Below are 18,472 nucleotides of genomic sequence, written 5' to 3' on the forward strand. Positions count from 1 at the left end.
CAGTGTCACTGGCCCTCATATGTAGGATCCGAACCGGGGCGCTCTGACATCCCAAGCCAGCTCTTAACCAACGCACCCCTCGGCCGGCCCACAATTAGGTTTTTTAAAATGGGGTGATATGAGTACAAACATGCTTGGGACGTTCAGAGACGGCTGTGGAAAGATAAATGAGAATCACAGCCACCACTTAGTGCGAGGAGGAGAGGTGGGGGGGCTGGCCGGTGTGCACTGGCGGCCCCCTGGGCTCATCTGGTGGCCCTTCTTCATGTCCCCACAGGATGAGATTGAGTTTGGCTACATTGAGGCCCCCCACAAAGGCTTTCCCGTGGTGCTAGACTCCCCCCGAGACGGAAACCTGAAGGACTTCCCAGTGAAGCAGCTCCTGGTGAGATGCTGAGGGCCACCTTGGGGTGGGGGTGGGGGGTGCAATCCTGGGGACTCTTACAGGACAGAGTGGCCAGGAGACCATGGGCACCCTTGGCAAATTAGTCTGTTGCCCAGAGCCTTCGTCTTCTCACCTGCAAAATGGGTCCATTGGGATGGTGACCTCTAAAGTACTTTCCTACTTTGATAACTGATGCTTTTTCAAAACATGGAGAGTATTCTCATAGGAACTATAGGAGACACGCAGGACAGGGACCCCGACTCCTGGCAATGCCCTGCCTCCAACTTGCAGCAAAATAAGTTCCAAAGAGGAAAATTATAGTTAAGTAATTAGCAAAAAAATCATGGTTCCAGCTTCAAAGCTCATTAAAGCTGTGGTTTTCAGTGTGTATATTTTTTAAAGCAATCTGACCCCTCACCCCCCAATTCTAGAGGCCATTTCCACTCCCCTTTTACGCCCGCTATGAGTTGTCAAGACTACTGAGGCGACCTCTTGCCAGGTTCACACCTGCCTCTTGAGAACATTCACTAACCTAGTCCCCGCCTCACAGGGAGATGGTGGTGCCCATGGTGTGAGCACAAAGCTCTGGAGTGTCAGGCAGACCCGGCCTTGAGTAAAGGGTTCTATCCTTTAGCATCAGTGTGACCTTGGGCAAGCAACTCAACCTCCTTAAGCCTCAAGTTGCTCATCTGTAAAATGGGGACAGAAATGGTATCCATCTCACAAGATCATGGTGAAGATCAAAGGCATTCTAGAGGGTGTCCGTGCTGCACCTGATACGATGACCAGTATTAGCTGTTGTGATGATTACCATAGCCCCGGACACTGTCCTCAGGGAGGACTGTCCGTCCACTTCCTCCAACAATGTGAGGAGTAGAGTCAAGCTGGCCATCAGCAGCGGCTGCCGCAGGCATGAGAACCAAGGCCTCCCAGGTCCTGCTCTCTCCCCTGGTCACCGCCTGCAGCGTTCCAGGCTGGCCTGCTTCCAAGGCGCTGGGCTGCATTGTTCCTGGAGGCCTGTGCCAAGCCCGGCTTTGTGCTACGTGCCTGGCCGCCTGTGTGATGCTGTAAAACCCCAGCTGCCCCAGCCTCCTGCAAATCGCACCTTGCTATCTGAGGCTCTCAGGCGAGAAAGCGCTAATCTGCAGCCATCCACCCCGCCTGGCACAGCTGTCCCTAGAGCCTCTCAGCTGGGTGCAGATTTTTTTAACAAGGATTTTTGTCAAGCAAGTTTAGTCCCAACCCCAGTGCACCAAGCAAGGCCCCTACTTATCTTTTACCAAGAAAGTCATAAAAGGAACCTTAAAATTCAGGGAATCACTGGCGTTATATCTATCAACTGGGGATCACTGGGGTTATGCCAACTCCTATCTGTTGGAGCTCTGTGGTAAGGATTGAGGCTACACCTGGGCTCAGTGAACAAATATGGTTGGTTGGAATGTCATATAGGTTACACACCTGCCACTCCTGCGTGTGCCAGTCAGCTTTTACTAGGTAAGGCCGAAGTGATAACCCCTAAATCTCAATGCCTGACAATAGCAGAGGTCCATGTCTTGCTTATACTTGTTTGTCTGCAACTCTGCTTCCTTATGCCTGCCTCATTCTAGAGCCCAGACTGCAGGAGCTGCCCTAGTCTGAGATATGCCATCCTCCTAGCACAAGGAGAGGAGAAAGAGAGTTAGCATATACAGTGGATCTCATGGCTTCTGCTCTGAACTGGCATGTGTCACTTCTGCTCACATTTCATTGGTCAAAGCAAGTCACATGACCAAGTCTGATCCGGGGGCTGGGAAATATATTCCTCCTACACTGAGATATCGGAAGTCACACAGCAATAATAGCTCAGGATGCAAAATCTTCTTACCTGGAAGGGGGCAGCAATGTCTGGGAACAACAATACCATCTACCATCCTGCCTCAGGTCACCTAATCCAACACCTCTTTGACAAATGCGGAAACTGAGGGTCAGAGAAATGAAGAGATGAGCGGGGACACCCATAGCACAAAATGAGGACTAATGCTGCAATCACTGATGTGGCTCTGTTTGGGAAGTAGTTAGAGGCACATGCAGCGACTCAGATGCACACACACTCAGACATACTCCTCCACACTCAGACCAATGTGCTCACAAACTCAGCCTCCCCGTGCCAGGCCCTGCTCTTTGGTGGGAAGAAGAAGACCCTGGGTGACCCCTCTAGAGTCTAAGTGTCCACAGTGCCAAACCAAAAGCAGTCAAAGTAGGGTCATTAGAAGGTGGCTAGGTTGGGGCTAAGGACTCCTGGCTGCAGGGGACTAATGACGAGTGTATGCCCCCTGCCTAGGGCCCAGATTTCGGCTACGTGACCCGGGAGCCCCTCTTTGAACCTGTCACCAGCCTTGATTCCTTTGGGAACCTGGAGGTCAGTCCCCCAGTGACCGTGAACGGCAAGACATACCCCCTGGGCCGGATCCTCATTGGGAGCAGCTTTCCTCTGTAAGCGATGCCAGGGCGGGGCTGGGGCAGGGAGGTGGGTGGTTACTGTCTTTTGGGGAATGGCCTTGGTTGCTCATACATAGAGCGATTGGCTAGGAGAAGTAACCCCTCCTGTGACTCTCAGATAAGAGACCCACACTCATAGAAAGAAAACCAAGTTAGTCTTTACATCTTAGTACATATAAATCAGGACCAAATAAACAACTAAATAAATAACTCTCTTCCCAGAATGGGAGGGTATATGATGAGGTTATAAACCAGGTAGAGAAGGAATGAAGGCGTCCAGAGAAGGAGTACTGAAAGACGATGAGTGGAAGCTCACCAACAAATCCTTGGGGATGCCCACACACAAAACAGTCAAGAGAAGACATAGTTCTGCCCCAAAGCACAAGTCCCTGGCTTCATGGCCTGTCCACAACACCCGAGTCCCATCCCCAGGTGACCAACCAGTCCATGAAAAGAGCAATTCGGTGGGGAGAGAGTACCGTGGGCTCTCACTGCACAAAAGGGCTTTTAGGAACCTGCACACATAGGAGCAGCCGGGGTTGGGGCTGAGCCACATGGCATGCTCATCGGTTCAGCAGGTATTTCCCAAGCACCAGCCAAGGGCCAAGCCCTGGGGTTCCAAACATGAAGCCCAGCCCCCACCTTCAACAAGATGGTGGAGGTCACAGGCATAAAATGGGGGCATGCACTGATCGAAAGAATGATAGGGAGCTGGGGGAACCCCAAGCAAGGGTCCCTAACCCCTGTGGGGAGTTCAGGGAGGGCTTCTAGAGACAAATATGTATGGAGGGCCTTCTCTGTGCCCGGCATCGTTCTAGGCTCTGGGAATCGAGCAGCGAGCAAAACAAAGTCCCAGCTCTCAGGGCGTTTTCAATTAGGGTGGAGGAAGTACAGGAAATAAACATGGGAGCAAGAAAATAAATAAGATACGTCCATAAGCTAATACATGCAATGGAGAAGATAAAATAGGGTTACATGATAGAGCGGTGGGGCAGGGGTACTTTAACTTTTGGGGTTTTGAGGACGTGACTTTGGAATTGAGGCTTGGGTGATGAGAAGGAGGCAGTCAGAAGATTGAGGGAAACGAGCACTTCTAATAGAAAGAGCAGCAAGCAAGGACAAAGCCTTGAGGTGGTAATCAGCTTAGCAGGTGGCTGGAGCAAACAGAACAAGGAGGAAGAAAAGGAGGTGAGGTAGGAGGGCCAGACAGGGGCCAGGTCACAGAGGAATTTGTTGTCCACAGTAAAGACCTGGGGTTATATTCTGAGGGCAATGGGGAGATTGAAGATCTCAGAGGGTCTAGAAGTCAGGAAGGGCTTCCTGGAGGAGGTGTCACTTGAATTGCATAAAGATGAAGTTAATGTAGCAAAGAGGCACATGAGCTCGGGCAGATTTTGGAACCAGGCCTATGCCCTAGCCCCATCCAGCAATCCAAGTACAGAAGCTCCTCAAACCCACTGGCACCCTTGGAGGCTGAAGGCTGGGCGTCATGCCGTTCACACAGGCCATGGCGACGGCGAACATCTCCCTCTTTCGGCTTGGGCTCAGATGCCTTCCTGCCTGCATCAGGGTCTCTCAGCCCTGCGGCTCAGGCTCCTTCCTGTGATTTCTCTGCTGATGCCATACTGGCTTCAGGCTGGGTCCCAGAGGCCGCAGGTCCTCTGACGAGATAGGCACAGTGGGCAACCTTCTGAAAAGCTGCCTCCTCCCCAACCCTACCCCCAGGTCCGGCGGCCGGAGGATGACCAAGGTGGTACGCGACTTCCTGCAGGCCCAGCAAGTGCAGGCACCTGTGGAGCTCTACTCAGACTGGCTGACCGTGGGCCACGTGGATGAGTTTATGACCTTCATCCCCATCCCGGGCACAAAGGTGAGCTGGTTCCTGACGCTAGACTGAATATCAGCTCTTGTCAGCAGAGGGTGGGATCTAGAGGAAATGGGCCACATAAAGGAAGAGGCTGAAGCTGGTGTGTATGTCGTTGCTGTAGCAGGTCAATTTTTAACCCAGTATATCCAAAATGTTAGCATTTCAACGCATAGCCAATATAAAATTATTAATGAGGATTTTACATTCTTTTTTTCATACTTTTACTTTTTTTTTTCATACTTCTTCACAAGTTTTTAAAATCTGGTGTGTATTTTACTCTTAACAATACATCTCAATTCAGACCAGCCACAATTCAAGTGTCTAATAATCACACGGGGCTACTGTATTGGCCCTAACGTCCTACAGAGCGTGGGGTATGGACCTCTGGGCTCTGGAAACAGGTCCTTTCACTTTCTGAAGTGAAAGGAATGGCTGCAACCTCCTACCCTGGAAATTTTGTGCAAATGGCCTAGCCTCTCCGCAACGTGGCGAAGCTCCTCCCCTTTGTCCAAGGCCCCCTTTGACTCTGAGCTTTGACTCGATGGCGTTGCTGAGATGGAAGAATGTCTATAGCAGGAAGGGTGCTAAATGTTCCTCTGAAACCCTGCCAGGCAGCCTTTGCAACTCGGCATAGGGAGGCTTGACATAGGGCTCTGGGTCCCCAGGGCAGGGGTTCCCTCGTGCTCCTTGGCCACTTCCCCTCTGCTGACACTGTCCCTCTGGGTGGTCTCTCACAGGAATTCCGGATGCTCATGGCCAGCACCTCAGCCTGCTACAAGCTCTTCCGAGAGAAGCAGAAGGAAGGCCATGGGGAGGCCATCATGTTCAAAGGTGAGTGCCCACAGGGCCCTGGCAGGGAGCAGGGTGCTGAGCCCCCAGAGACACTCAGGAGAATGGGGCAGATGCACGCTTTGTCTCTGAGCACCCCACTCTACCTCCATGGGTGTCTGACCCACTCCAGAGCTGGCAGCATGGTGACCCTTGCTGTGGCAGCTGGACCATGGAGCTGCCCACAGCTCCTTATTTTCGTCCACAGTGCCCCGTGCTTCTTCAGGACCTAGTGTGTACTTTAAATGGCACCAGTCCCAGGGGAGAGTTAAATGGTTCAAAACTGACATACAATCTGCATTGAAGGAGCTCGTGTTTTAGCAGAGAGAGAAATAGACATCATGCAGTTTAGGGACAGGAAGGAAAGTCAACAGACGTCATATACAGCCAGACACCATCACTGTCAGTCCCAGAGTGAGAAGTTACCTGTGCAATTGAGACATCCACAGAACTGGGACAGGAGTGGATGGGAGTGAGGTTTGCTCGTAAATTAATCATGGAAAGAGAGGAAGCTGATCAGGCAGAGACAGTGAGCCAGGGTAGAGAGGCCGTGTTTTTCTTAAAGTACTTTTTGTCACTTTCAGGTTGGTTTCTCCAATCTACCTATTTCCAAAAGTCTGCATCCGGAAGGCTAGTTGATACACACATTGCTGCCCTCCATGTGCAAAAGGCAGTGATCCTAATAGTGACTGGTTCCTAGGACAGACAAGACAAGTTTAAGACCACTGTCCTTTTTTAACTCCTTACCGATGGGAAGTTTTCTCTTGGATTGGTAGGCATTAGTCTTGACTTTCTGGAGGCTTCTTTCTGTAGTAAACATACCTCCAAAGCTACCCATAGGATCGAGGAACCATTATCCTTGTACAAATAGGGGCAAGGGGTGGTGTGGAGACAGCTCAGGTATAGGGTTTGACAGCCCCAGTCTCTTTGCCCCTGACAAGCTCTAAGGCCGGGAAGTAAAGTGGGCCAGCCCCCTTCCCAGATCAGGTTGTGCCACTAGCTATAAGATCTTGGACAAGTGACGTAACTTCTCTGTGCCTCAGTTTCCTCATCTTTAATGCTAGTGGCTACCTCATAGAAATATGGGGAAGATTACTGAGTAAATCCATGTAAAACATCTAGAAGAATGCCTAGCACATAGTAGGCGCTCGATGAGTATTACTAATCAGGGCAGAAGCCACATGGGCCATCCTAGTGGGATAGGAAGGAGGCAGAGGCCAGCACAGACCAGGGCAGGGGGCAGGCATGAGACAGGTCTGGAAAACAGGAAGGTGACACCTCTGGGCATCCTGCTTCTGCCGTGCTCACCCTGGCCAGCTGCTCAGCCTTAGAAGCAGGCTCCAGGTAGGAGACTCAGGTGGCTAATTGTGTACCCCACCCTCTGGCCAAAGAGAAGGCAAGACAGCCGCCACCCCTTCCCAGGTGACTTGGCCAACCCTGAGGAAAAGAGTGTGTGCTGCCCTCCCCAGGCAGAGAGGACCTTGTTCCTGCTGGGGTTGCCCCCCTGGGCCCCCGCCTGTTCCCAGCCCCATCTCCCTCATCCTAGCAGTTAGCCCAGAAGCTGGCGGGCCTTGGCAGAGGGGAGCACACAGGCTGGGTACCTAAAGCTAGACTGTTCCCTGTCCTCTGATCCCCACAGGGTTAGGTGGGATGAGCAGCAAGCGAATTACCATCAACAAGATTCTGTCCAATGAGAGCCTCGTGCAGGAGAACCAGTACTTCCAGGTGAGGTGGGGCCCGGGGCCCAGCTGCTGCTGGGGGGCTGGGGCAGAGGGCCACTGGGAGGCATGAGGATGTGCCCAATGTCACCTCTCACATCCTTGGGGCTTCCATAAGGAATGGCCAAGGGGTCAGGACACATGACAGAGGGAAGGGCTTCTTCATTCAATGAGCATTGTGTTCACCCTCCCTGCTTTTACTCTTGTGCTAAAGCTGGGGGCTAAACAGATCACAAAGGCAGGATGTGCAGGTTGGAGGCTAGAAGCAGACAGGGGACTTGGAAAGGAAAGCGTATCAGGCAGTGCTAAAGAGGCAAGGGCTCGGTAAGGCTAGAGTTTGGGGGAGACATACCCCTTTAAAATATGATGAAAGTGACAGATCTGCTCTCCAGAAAAATGCGTATAAAATGCGCTGAATTTTTATTTGTTTTAGAGGCTCAGAGATCCTTGAAATTTTATATCTATGAATGGATCCCACCTTCTGAGACCCTAAATCCCAAAGGTTGTATCCAGAGGTAGGGTCAACAGGGTCATCTTTACTTGAATTAAATCCCTCTTTATTTGCATGGGCATATTTCAAGTACTGTTAGTACATGCAGACCCAGGGGAAGATCATGGGACTGAAAATCTACCTCCATAAGCGGAGAGCAGGGAAAGACGGAAGAAAGCGGCTGGTCACTCCAGTCTGGTAATTAGTTAGAGTTTATTAAGGGAAATTTACATATGCACATCATGGGAGACTGCAAGATAAAATGGATCCCGGTGCCACTTTGGCAGGCACCAAAAAAATTATGTAGGATAAAGGAGGTAATAGTCACAGGTACTAGTACATGAATGCTACCAGGTGTGGGAAATTACATGCTTGGTGAGGTCAGGACAACAACCTGTTCTAGAAACTAACACATAATGGGAGGCCGGGGAGGGGTCCTGATTAATGTCAGAGTAACGTCAATTACTATCAGCCTTTAACAGGGTTTTGCAGTAAACAATCTCTATTCTGGCCCGGGTCCAGCTCACAGGTCCAGCAGCAGTCACATCATAGAACAGTCTCTCCTCTGCAAGTACCAAGTTTAAAAAATAAAATAAAATAAAATAAAATAAAATAAAAACAGAAAACTCAAATTGATTTAAACAAAAAGGCATGATTGTCTCCTGTAAATGGAAAGTCTAGCACTGGGGTGGATTTCAGGCACAGGTTGATCAGGGCTACAGCTCCATTGCTCTGCACTTCTTGGGCTCTGCAGATACTCTCGTGGGTAAGAGCACAGCTGCTCAAGTTCAAGGTCTCACATCTACCCAGCACACACCATCCACAAAGAGAGGGGTCTCATATGCCCCCAACAATTAAATGAAAGCCTTGCATTTCACTCTGTGCTAACCTGAACCGGTCACCATACAGTGATTGCCTTAAACCTGGTTTACTGCCCATCTGTGAACCAGTCACTGGGGCGAGCAGGTAGGGACAAGAATCCACTCATTAGCTCTCACCAGATGGTGGGGGTGTGTCCAGTGCAACCCAACAACATGCTGCTGCACTGCAGGGAGGGGAGGAGTGGATGTTGGAGCAGCGACTGCCGGTTTCCCAAAGTTCACAAGAGGCCTCGCTGGCTATTTGAAAGTTGACTTTATTACAACTATCTGCTCCATGGTCATTTTTTTGGATCAGGTAGCTTTGAGGTCAAATCACAGCCCCCCACTTTTGGCAGTAGGACTTTGGGCAACTCACTAAGGACTCTGCGTCTTCAGATCCCTCATCTCTAATAACCTAATGCTGGGGTTGAGGAGTAAGTAAGTAATACATGTAAAGCACTTAGGACAGTACACTTAGGGCACTCGTACATGTTAGATTTTATGGTTATTAATCAAAATCGTGGTCACTGTTATTCTCAGCTCATGGGGTGGCCTGATGATTCAGTGAGATACTGAGTAGCAAGCACTCAGCACAGGGTCTGCTCATAGTATTATTTCTGTGACCTTCTCTCTCATTCTCCTCATTGCTGCTGTTACAGAGCCCTGGTGAAAGGGGCCCTGGAGAGGTGGCAGGGGTGCTAGACAAGCACTGGAAGTCTCCCTGGAGTGCCAGGGCCCTGCGTCTGATGCTGCAGACAGGATGGGGTTGACAAAGGTGGCAGAGCTGTCCCCTCACTTGCCTGCCCTCCCTTCCTCTTCCTCTCCCAGCGCTGCCTGGACTGGAACCGCGACATCCTCAAGAAGGAGCTGGGGCTGAGGGAGCAGGACATCATCGATCTGCCTGCTCTGTTCAAAATGGACGAGGGCCGCCAGGCCAGAGCCTACTTCCCAAACATGGTGAGGCACTCCGGACCCCAAATCCAGGCCAATCAGGGGGCAGCCAGATCCAGAAGGACCCCTAGGCTAAGGCCGTCCAGTCGGGAAACCCAGGTCCCAGTCCTGGCTAAATTGCTGTGTGGCCTTACCCACCCACCCCAGTCACTTGCCCTCTCTGGGCTTCTTTCCCTCTGAGGGGAGATATGCTTATCCTAGCTGCCTCTCTGGGGTCCTGGGAAATCTTTTACCTTAACAGATAGGAAAGGGCTGTGTAAGTTAAAAAGGCTTTTACGGGCAGGAGGGATTCTTGTATCATAGAGGAGAGTCTTCTATGAGATAGAAAGAGGTTAGAACATACACACATAATACATATATGTACATGTATGCATATATCCATGCATGTACACATACACGTGTGTATACATGCCCATGCTGATGTGTACATATATAGCCACATGCACATGCATGTAACATACACATGCATTCAGAGGTACAGTGCCTGCTTTCCCACTTCAGCTCTGCCATGTATGAGCGGCTTAGTCCCCTCTGTGTCTCAGTTTCCTCATCTGTAAAGTGGGAATAGATCACAACACCTACTTCATAGGGTTGTTGGGAGGGTCCAATGAGCTCAGAACAGGGGCGGGCGCTTAGTAGGTGCTCACTAAACAGGTGCTGTTGCCCCGCCCCCATCACAGGTGAACATGATTGTGCTCAACAAGGACCTGGGCATCCCCAAGCCGTTCGGGCCCCAGGTTGAGGAGGTGTGCTGCCTGGAGACACACGTGCGCTCACTGCTCGAGCCCCTGGGCCTCTGCTGCACCTTCATCGACGACATTTCCGCCTATCACAAGTTCCTGGGGGAAGTCCACTGCGGCACCAACGTCCGCAGGAAGCCCTTCACCTTCAAGTGGTGGCACATGGTGCCCTGACCTACAGGGGCTGCTGTGTGTGTGGTCTCCGTCTATCAGTAACCAGTGTGTGGCTGGACCAGCCCTTGTGGTTCTTATTATAATCACAAGATGCCCTTCAGCGATAACCATCAGGAAACTTTGAAAAATAATTTTTTTTATTACTTACAGGACCTAGAAATTACACAGCACACCCGGGGCCACACAGTGAAGTTGCAGGTAGAGAAAGAGAGAGAGAGAGAGAGAGAGAGAGAGAGAGAGAGAGAGAGAGAGATTGAGATTGGGAGAAAGAGAAAACGTGCACAAACCTGGGGATCTGATTTTATTGGGATCAAGGGTGGAGGCCTAGCATTTCCCGGGCTCACTCACTATTGGCAAATTTAAAAGATAAGAGCAGGAATTTAAAGCCTGGGAAGAGAAAAAAAGAATAGCCCAAATGATCAGTTGTCAAAAACCAACCAAGATTTCTATTAAAACCAAGGCGCCAGGGGGAGGGGGCAGTGCCGCCTGGCTCTTCATCTAGTCGTGTGTCTGGCAATGAATTTATCGGAGATAGCCATCTTTGAAGTGGATGCCTCAACAATCAAAGCTTCAGTCAGGCACTGACTGGCATTACAAAAAAGAGCAAACCCAACCGTCAGGGCTGCACTACAGGGACCTTGAACTTCCCTTCTTCCCTGAGTTCTCCGGACTCCTTGTGTTCTCCCAGAACGTCCTTCCCCCTGCCCGACCTGGACCGGGAAACCACCCACTGGGAGACCTTCAAGAAGCGGGGAGGGATTTGGGATCTCTGTGCCCTGCCCTCCCTCCAAAGGGCCTTAGCGCCCACTGAAGTCACCCCCAGTGAGCCTCAGCTCTGTCCTTCCTGAAGATAGCTGGTCATTTGGCCAGTGTCTGTATAGCCCTGACATGAAAAAAACAAAACAAAGCAAAACAAAAACCCATGTACCCAAACCATTTCCCAAAGAAGCCTTCGTCTCTTGTCCAAAATTGAAGGAAGAAGGGAAAGACATTCTAGGCTCACCGATTCTCCTGGGAGCCATGCTCCGAGGGCCAAGGTAGATCGCATGGAAAGGGACCCTGGGACCCTGAACTGCCATCATCATTTCAAGTTCACCTCCCTTGGGGTGTCCAGGTGGCTGCCCCAATTCGTCATTCCCTCCCAGCCTCTCTCAGCCCCCCTTGGCTTTCTCTCTACAGTGTAGACACCGTTGGCTACCTTCCCCATTCCCTGAGGGTCCAATAATGGAGTTCAGAACCTTTCCCGGAAGCGGATTTTATCAGAGCAGCCTTCTCCATTTTTCAAGATGCTCTTTATGCCTCATCTTTCTCACAGACACAGGTTCTCCCAGCTGCTTGGGGGTTTCTCCCCAGACCAGCATCCTTGTGCCTGAGAGTTCAGTGTGTAAAGATGCCGCAGGGGTCAGCCACACCTATCTTATCTTGCCGGGTCTTTGATCCTAGAGCCAGTCCCTGACCTCCCTCCTCTCACGGTGCCTCAACTTCCAATTCCTGATGCCAGCACTCCAAGCAGCTAGACAAGGACTTCTTCACCACCAGCCAGGCTCAGACCTTCCCCCAGAATATAAAGACATGTCCCTCTTCCCCAGACGTCAGACCCAACAACATTAGGACCCTGGCCTGGCCTCCAGCCAGAACAGCCAGTTCTGGGCCAGCTGCTGGCCTTAGAGACAGATTGATGATCCCATTGAAGTCCACTCAGTGCATTTGCTGAAGACACTCTCATGTGGACATAACCAGAATAGTTCCCTGGCTCCAACTGAAAAGATTCAGTTTCAACTAAAGGAAGTTCCATTAGTGCCAGCTGATATCAGAAGAATAAGTGAATTATAATTCCATGTTGAGGGTTAAAAAGAACCTATTTATAACCAATGAAAAGGTTATAAATTTGTATTCTTGAGCCAAAGAGATTTTCTTCTTGGGTTATTTCATTCAGTCACTCAACAAACATGTTGTGTGTCAGGCACAGTGCTGGGCTCTGAGAATACAGTGGTTAGTAGCAAACTGGACCTGGTCCCTGCCTCATGGAGCCAGTCAGTTCCCAATATGCAACGCCCACATTTAAATGGCCAGCATTTGGCCTTTCAGTGGTGTGTTCTTTGGATATGCCCAGCTGCTATATTCAGAAAATGCACAGGGCACAGAGCTTCCTGAAGGTCACTACTCAGTGAAATGGGAGAGGTGGAGTCTTCATTAAACAGGCCTCCTTCGGGTCCAGCTGGGCCAGGACTACCTGACAAATCAGACCCCAGAGGCTTCAGATGTTGTTGCGCCCCCTGTGGGGACAGTGGCTCCTGCTTTTGGAGGACAAAGCCCCAAATCTTCTCTCCAACCCCAGAGCTGGAGACACCAAGTGCCTATTTGAGGGTGTTTATCTTGACAGTTAGAGTTTGTCATGTGTGTGTGTTTGGTTAATGTGGGTTTTCGGGCCTTCTTTCATTTTTTTCTATTGTAGTCTATTTTAAGGGGCAGTAAGCACCTCCCATGTGGAGACAGTGTGTGTTTATTGATTTTTCTAAGGCTCTCCCTATCTATAAATCAGTAATTCCTGATGATCCTGGAGCCCCCAGGACTCAGACACCCATTCCCTTCTTGCTCGCCCACCCAGTATCACTCCCCTCAGAGTGGTCACCTCCCCTCTGCAGCCCCATGCACTCATTGCTTTCCCCATCTCCACTTCCTATAAATGTAGGCCTAGAATACACGTCTGTGTTGCAAAACTCAGCAATGTTCCTGTTTCAATCTTTATTTTGAAATATTTAATGTAAGAGGGCAGAGGTGTCACGAAGATAGCACAGTTTCAACTTTCTGAACAAGACGCCATGATGGAGATGGAAAGGTGTGTGGGGAACAGCCTGATTAAACAGCAATAAAATAAATGGTCAGAGGGGAAGTCACATGGCTATTGATGTGATGTTCATTGCTGCTTTTCATAAACACAGCCTAGAGTGATGCAGACCACACACAAAGCCCTCTCCTGGTCCTTCAGCCCCTGATCTTCTGGGCACAGGGTCGGGGCTGTCTGCAAGGGTATCTCAAGGGCTTGGAATTCCACACACACTCAGTGGATGTGTATTACATGGCCACCACCCAAGGTCAAGACCAATACCCACGATAAAGTCTGACTATGTTTTTCTGGTGGGGTTCCCCAGAAGCAGACCCTGAAATGAGTATTTGGGGACAAGTGATTTATTAAGAAAGTGTCTCTAGGAGAAACCAGGAAGAGAGCGGAAGGAGCAGAGTGGGAAAAGGGAAGAAGCCAAATACGAGTGTGATTTCAGGTGTGGCCTCAGCCTAGTCACTGGACAGCACTGCAGCATATGTGGCAGATTGGAGTTGTTGCATCTGGGGGTGGAGTTTTGTACACGTGCACCAGTCAGTCATTGGCTATGGGGACTTTGGTTCTCTGGATGGGCACAGGGGCACCAGTAACCCCCGGGGTAATCATCTAAAAAGGATCACAGCTGTAGTTATTAGCACTAAAGTCGCAGGAGCTGGGGATGGGCTCACTCACAGAGGCAGAAAAGGATCTGGGCAGGGCATCAACAGTGTCCACTGCTCTGGGTAATATCATGTTCTCATAATATGGAATTGTTACACATAGGTATTTGTGACTTGACCCATGGTATAAAAATCCATACAACATAGCTATGGTCTAACAGGGTCTTTGTGAACAAACTCCTGAGGCCCTGAAATAGAGCCACCTAGCTGGTTACTGAGCCTAGAAGCCACTTCCAAACTCTTTGGGATACACCTGGGGGCTGCCTACCCCTCAGCCCTATCTTGGGATTCTGGACTGATGTTTTGGTGCAGCCTTTTTAAGGGGTCACTGCAAAATGAAAAGCACTAGTTCTTTTACTCCCAGACTTAACTCATGGGTCCAGCCCTCGGAAGTCACTCTTCTCTTTTATACCCAACTAATGTGGCCCAAGCCACTACAAGGCCAGTCTTCAATGGGGTTTCCTAACCCACCTATTGCTGAGACTCCCCAAGGGATGATGGTGTGTTAAATCCACCCTGGTGGTGTTTTCACATCTTGGCCACTTACCCACCTCAGAATAGCTGAAAGTCACCTGGAGACTTCTAGAACAATACTTTCCAATAGAAATATAATAATGTATGCCACACATATGTAATTTTAAATTTCCTAGTACCCGCATTTTAAAAAGTAAAAAATCAGTGAAGTTAACTTTAATAATGTTTTTCTTTAACCCAATATATCTAGATTATTGTCATTTCAACATATAATAAAACTTTTAAAATATTAATGAAATATTTTACATTCTTTTTTGGTAGTAAGTCTTTTAAAGTCGATGTATATTTTATACTTATACCACATCTCTATTCAGACCACATTTTAAGTACTCAATAGCCACAGGTGGCTAGCATATTGGAAGGCGTAGTTCTAGAATCCTCTCTGTCACACTGAGCCCCAATTGTAGAAGTAGACACATTCCTGAAATCCCCAGAGTCCAGCAAGTCTGTCTGCAATGACTAACAAAAGCTTATTACTATAAAACAAGAAAGAGAGGCATAAAATAAGCACTGGCCCTGGTGTGCAGAGCCCTGCCCCTCTAGAAGGTCCTCTTGCCTGAACCACAGCTGCTGCTATGTTGTTAGGTCTGGTCTCTCTCTCAGCAGGGGTAGTGCCTTTGACCAGGTCAAGATGGGAACCCCACCAGCCCCCTGGGAAGGAAAAACATAACGTTCTCACCTTTAGCCTCCTTCCCCTCACCATTCACTGGAGGCAACTTGGTTCTGCATTTTAATGCGGTTCAGAGAGAAAGTGATTTGCTCAAGGTTACACAGCAGGAAATGCAGGATTCACATCCAGGTGATCTGACTCCAGAACCCACCTGCTGAACCCCTGCTCTTGACAACCTCATCTTGGGAATAACTTCCTAACCCAAGTTCAATGAGTCATCATTCTTTTATTCATAAATGTTGCCTTTGCACCAGTCTTTTTTTTTTTTTCTTAGCTGAGCCATCCTGCCACCTGTTGGCAGCTCAGCAGCAGCTCAGCTCAGGCCGGGACTCGAACCACTGTTGCTCAGAACTTGCACTCTTGAGCGAGCTCTTAACCAACTGAGCCACTCGGCTGGCCCAGCTGCACCAGTCATTTTTTTAGTATACTAGATGTCCTATTAAAGTCTTACAATAAGAAGACCCCCTACTTGCAAGCAAGATGTCTGGACATTACAGGATTCCTATAAATCCCTCAAATGCAACAGGGCCCAGAGACAAATGACCTCTACCTTCCACAGTACATGCTCTCTAGGCTTTAGTTCACAGTAAGATGGCATCTCTAAATCATGAAAATCAAATTATATTCATTTATCCACCCATTCATTTTTTTCAGCTAATATTTGCTATAAGCATCTATTGTATGAAAAACTAGAGGAAAGCATATAAATTTTCATCTAAACCCACAGTAAAATGGGGTACTACAAATAATTTCACCAGGATAGCAGATGAAAACTGGAACCATGCTGGGCAAACCAGGATGTCTGTTCTCCTTGGAAAACCCTATGCATGAGACATGATCTCAGTCCCCGAGGAACTGACAGCTGAGTCAGGGAGACAGACAGGAATGCAAAGAGGTAGACTGATGGAGTAGGCACTTGATAAATACTTGCCCAGTGGAGAAATGAAGGAGGCACAAAAAGCTGTGGATTCATACATGCATGCTCACGCGTGCGCGCGCGCGCGCGCACACACACACACACACACACACACACACACTCACACACACACACACTTATTTCCAGCTGGGAGAGTGACCAAGGGTAGTCTTAATGTTCATTTGGGCTAAGATGTATGACTGTTGAATGAATGTAGGAACGAATGACTGGAGAGAGAAGGAAGGAAAGGCTGCCAAGCTGAGTAAAGATACAAAGGGGTGTGAGACATGTTTGAGAAATGGTAATCATAGACTGAAGTCATCCCTGAAATGCTAGGGTTTGAGCACTTGGGAACCCCCTGATGGTCTGGAGCAGCTGCAGTCACATGACCAATCCTGTATTTTAGCAACATATTTAGTAACATTTCTGTATTGCTACTAAGCTACTAGGAAAAACATTTTTAAGAAACTACCTGAGGGATGATCAAACCATGGTACATCCCTACATTTAAATATTTTGCAGCATACAACGAAGTAGATCTGTATGTACTGACATAGAAAGAGCTCCAAACAAAGCCCTTGAAGTTGGTATTAAAAAAAGAAAAAAGGAAGGCAGGAAGAAATAACTGCAAGCAAAGCCATGGATTTCTGTAGAAACATGCATATGTATATACGTGCAAAGAAAAAGATATGGAAGCAATGCCATGAAATTAACAATAGTGATCACTTCTGGGAAAGGAAGTGTGACAGAGAGGATTTAAACTTTATGTTGCTTGAAATTTTTACATAGTGAGGACTTAATTACATATGTATTTCCAAATAATTGTTTAAAGCTGCCTGAAACCCTGGGCATCTTATTTATGCTGAAGTCTCCCGATGCCGATTAGCATAATCTCTTTTCTCTAATAATTCACAGTTCTGTTTTACCTCATTTCTTCCCCAAGATGAGCTTCCCACCACCAGTTTAAGATTGATAGCTCCTCTGGATTGGGGGTGGGGCGTTGTCACTTTGTGAGGGGTGAAAAGTATAACTATTGCATTGTTTTCTACATCTGAAACTAATTTTAAAAATGGGGAAAAAAAGAAAAAGATTGATAGCTCCTCACAGATACCAATTCATTTACTCCTCCCTGTGAGGTGACTATGATTTTTTTTCCCCATTTTACACGATAGAAAACTAATGCACAGAGAGGTTAAGTAACGTGCTCAAGGTCACACAGTAAATGGCTGATATAACAGGATTTGAATGCCCAAAGGCCTGCAATTGACCACCTCCCTGCCTCTCTAGAAGGCTGACTTGCTCTTAACATTTGCATCCCTCTGATTTGTTTTGTTGCCAGTGAGCTGATATGTAATCACTACAGATGCATATTTACCACCATTCCTATTTTGCATTTCATTATATGGCTCTGTCTCTGATAGAAAGGGGTGCTCAAAGTTCAGATTTAGCTGGAAAAGGAGTTTTTCATGTATTGTGTTTACAAAGCACACACCCACACATATCCAGAGGACCACATTCACTGCTAATTTGAGAGTATGCTGGTGATGTGGCAGGCAGATGGGAGTGACACAGTGGTTAACATGGTGGGTGAGCTATAATTTGTGTGTTGAGGGGGCAGGGGGCATGCTATAGGGCATAGCAACGTGACAGTCCCCAGAAGGCCTTGGGCTGCTTGCTAAGTCCCAGCAGCTGAGCTGACTTCAGCTGTGTGAAACACAGCCCCATCTGGAGTAGGGGTGGCTCGTGACTTTTGCTCCAAGAGTTCCATAGAGGCTGCTCGTGAAATTGGAGAAGCCTGTAGCATATGATTGTCCCCATCCCACTCAGAGAGCATATTTTGAGAAGTCTAATTATATGGTGGGGTTTAGAGGGAAGCGGGCTTAGATAAGCCCTTTCTGAGGGCAGGTTGGAAAGGGCTGTTAGGTTGCCCGGGGCAGTTCCGTGGGGTGAGGGTGCCCTCTGCAGGTGGACCAGAGTGGCTGCAACCACTGTTTTCCCACTACCCTTGGGTGCCTACCCACCACACAGCTGTCTCCCTAAATGAAGATGCTGACCACCTAGCTGTGTGCCTTAAGGTGAGCTGTGGATCCTCCTGAGGCTCAGTTTCCTCAACGGTGGACGAAGGACAAAAATCCCTACTTTGTGGGGGTTGCTGTAATGATTAGAAAGAGGAAATGTACCCGAAGTGCTCTGCAGAGGGCCTGGTACGTACTAAGTCCTCCAAAGGCGGCAGCTACGCTCAGCAACAGCAGCCCCATCATCACAGTCACCGGCACCTTGAACACTAGCAAAGATGACCACCGAGTGTCTATCTTTAGACCACGGAGTGTCTAGAGGGAAAAGGGCTTCTCTGAGAGCAA

At 48.8% G+C, this 18,472-nt stretch overlaps 1 protein-coding gene across 1 annotated transcript in view; it reads left to right on the forward strand.

Moving 5' to 3' along the window:
* PADI2 (peptidyl arginine deiminase 2) overlaps nt 1-13,388 on the forward strand; it is a 44,564-nt gene extending 31,176 nt beyond the window's left edge. Inside the window, exons 10-16 of the mRNA XM_019654928.1 lie at nt 278-385; nt 2,706-2,857; nt 4,589-4,733; nt 5,468-5,561; nt 7,198-7,283; nt 9,455-9,583; nt 10,258-13,388. Of these exons, the coding sequence (XP_019510473.1) occupies nt 278-385; nt 2,706-2,857; nt 4,589-4,733; nt 5,468-5,561; nt 7,198-7,283; nt 9,455-9,583; nt 10,258-10,491 (948 nt within the window). The 3' untranslated portion in view covers nt 10,492-13,388. The remainder of the gene's footprint in view (nt 1-277; nt 386-2,705; nt 2,858-4,588; nt 4,734-5,467; nt 5,562-7,197; nt 7,284-9,454; nt 9,584-10,257) is intronic.
* Nucleotides 13,389-18,472: the final 5,084 nt, after the last annotated feature.

The sequence above is a fragment of the Hipposideros armiger genome, unplaced genomic scaffold, assembly GCF_001890085.2.
Source record: "Hipposideros armiger isolate ML-2016 unplaced genomic scaffold, ASM189008v1 scaffold_232, whole genome shotgun sequence".
NCBI lineage: Eukaryota > Metazoa > Chordata > Mammalia > Chiroptera > Hipposideridae > Hipposideros > Hipposideros armiger.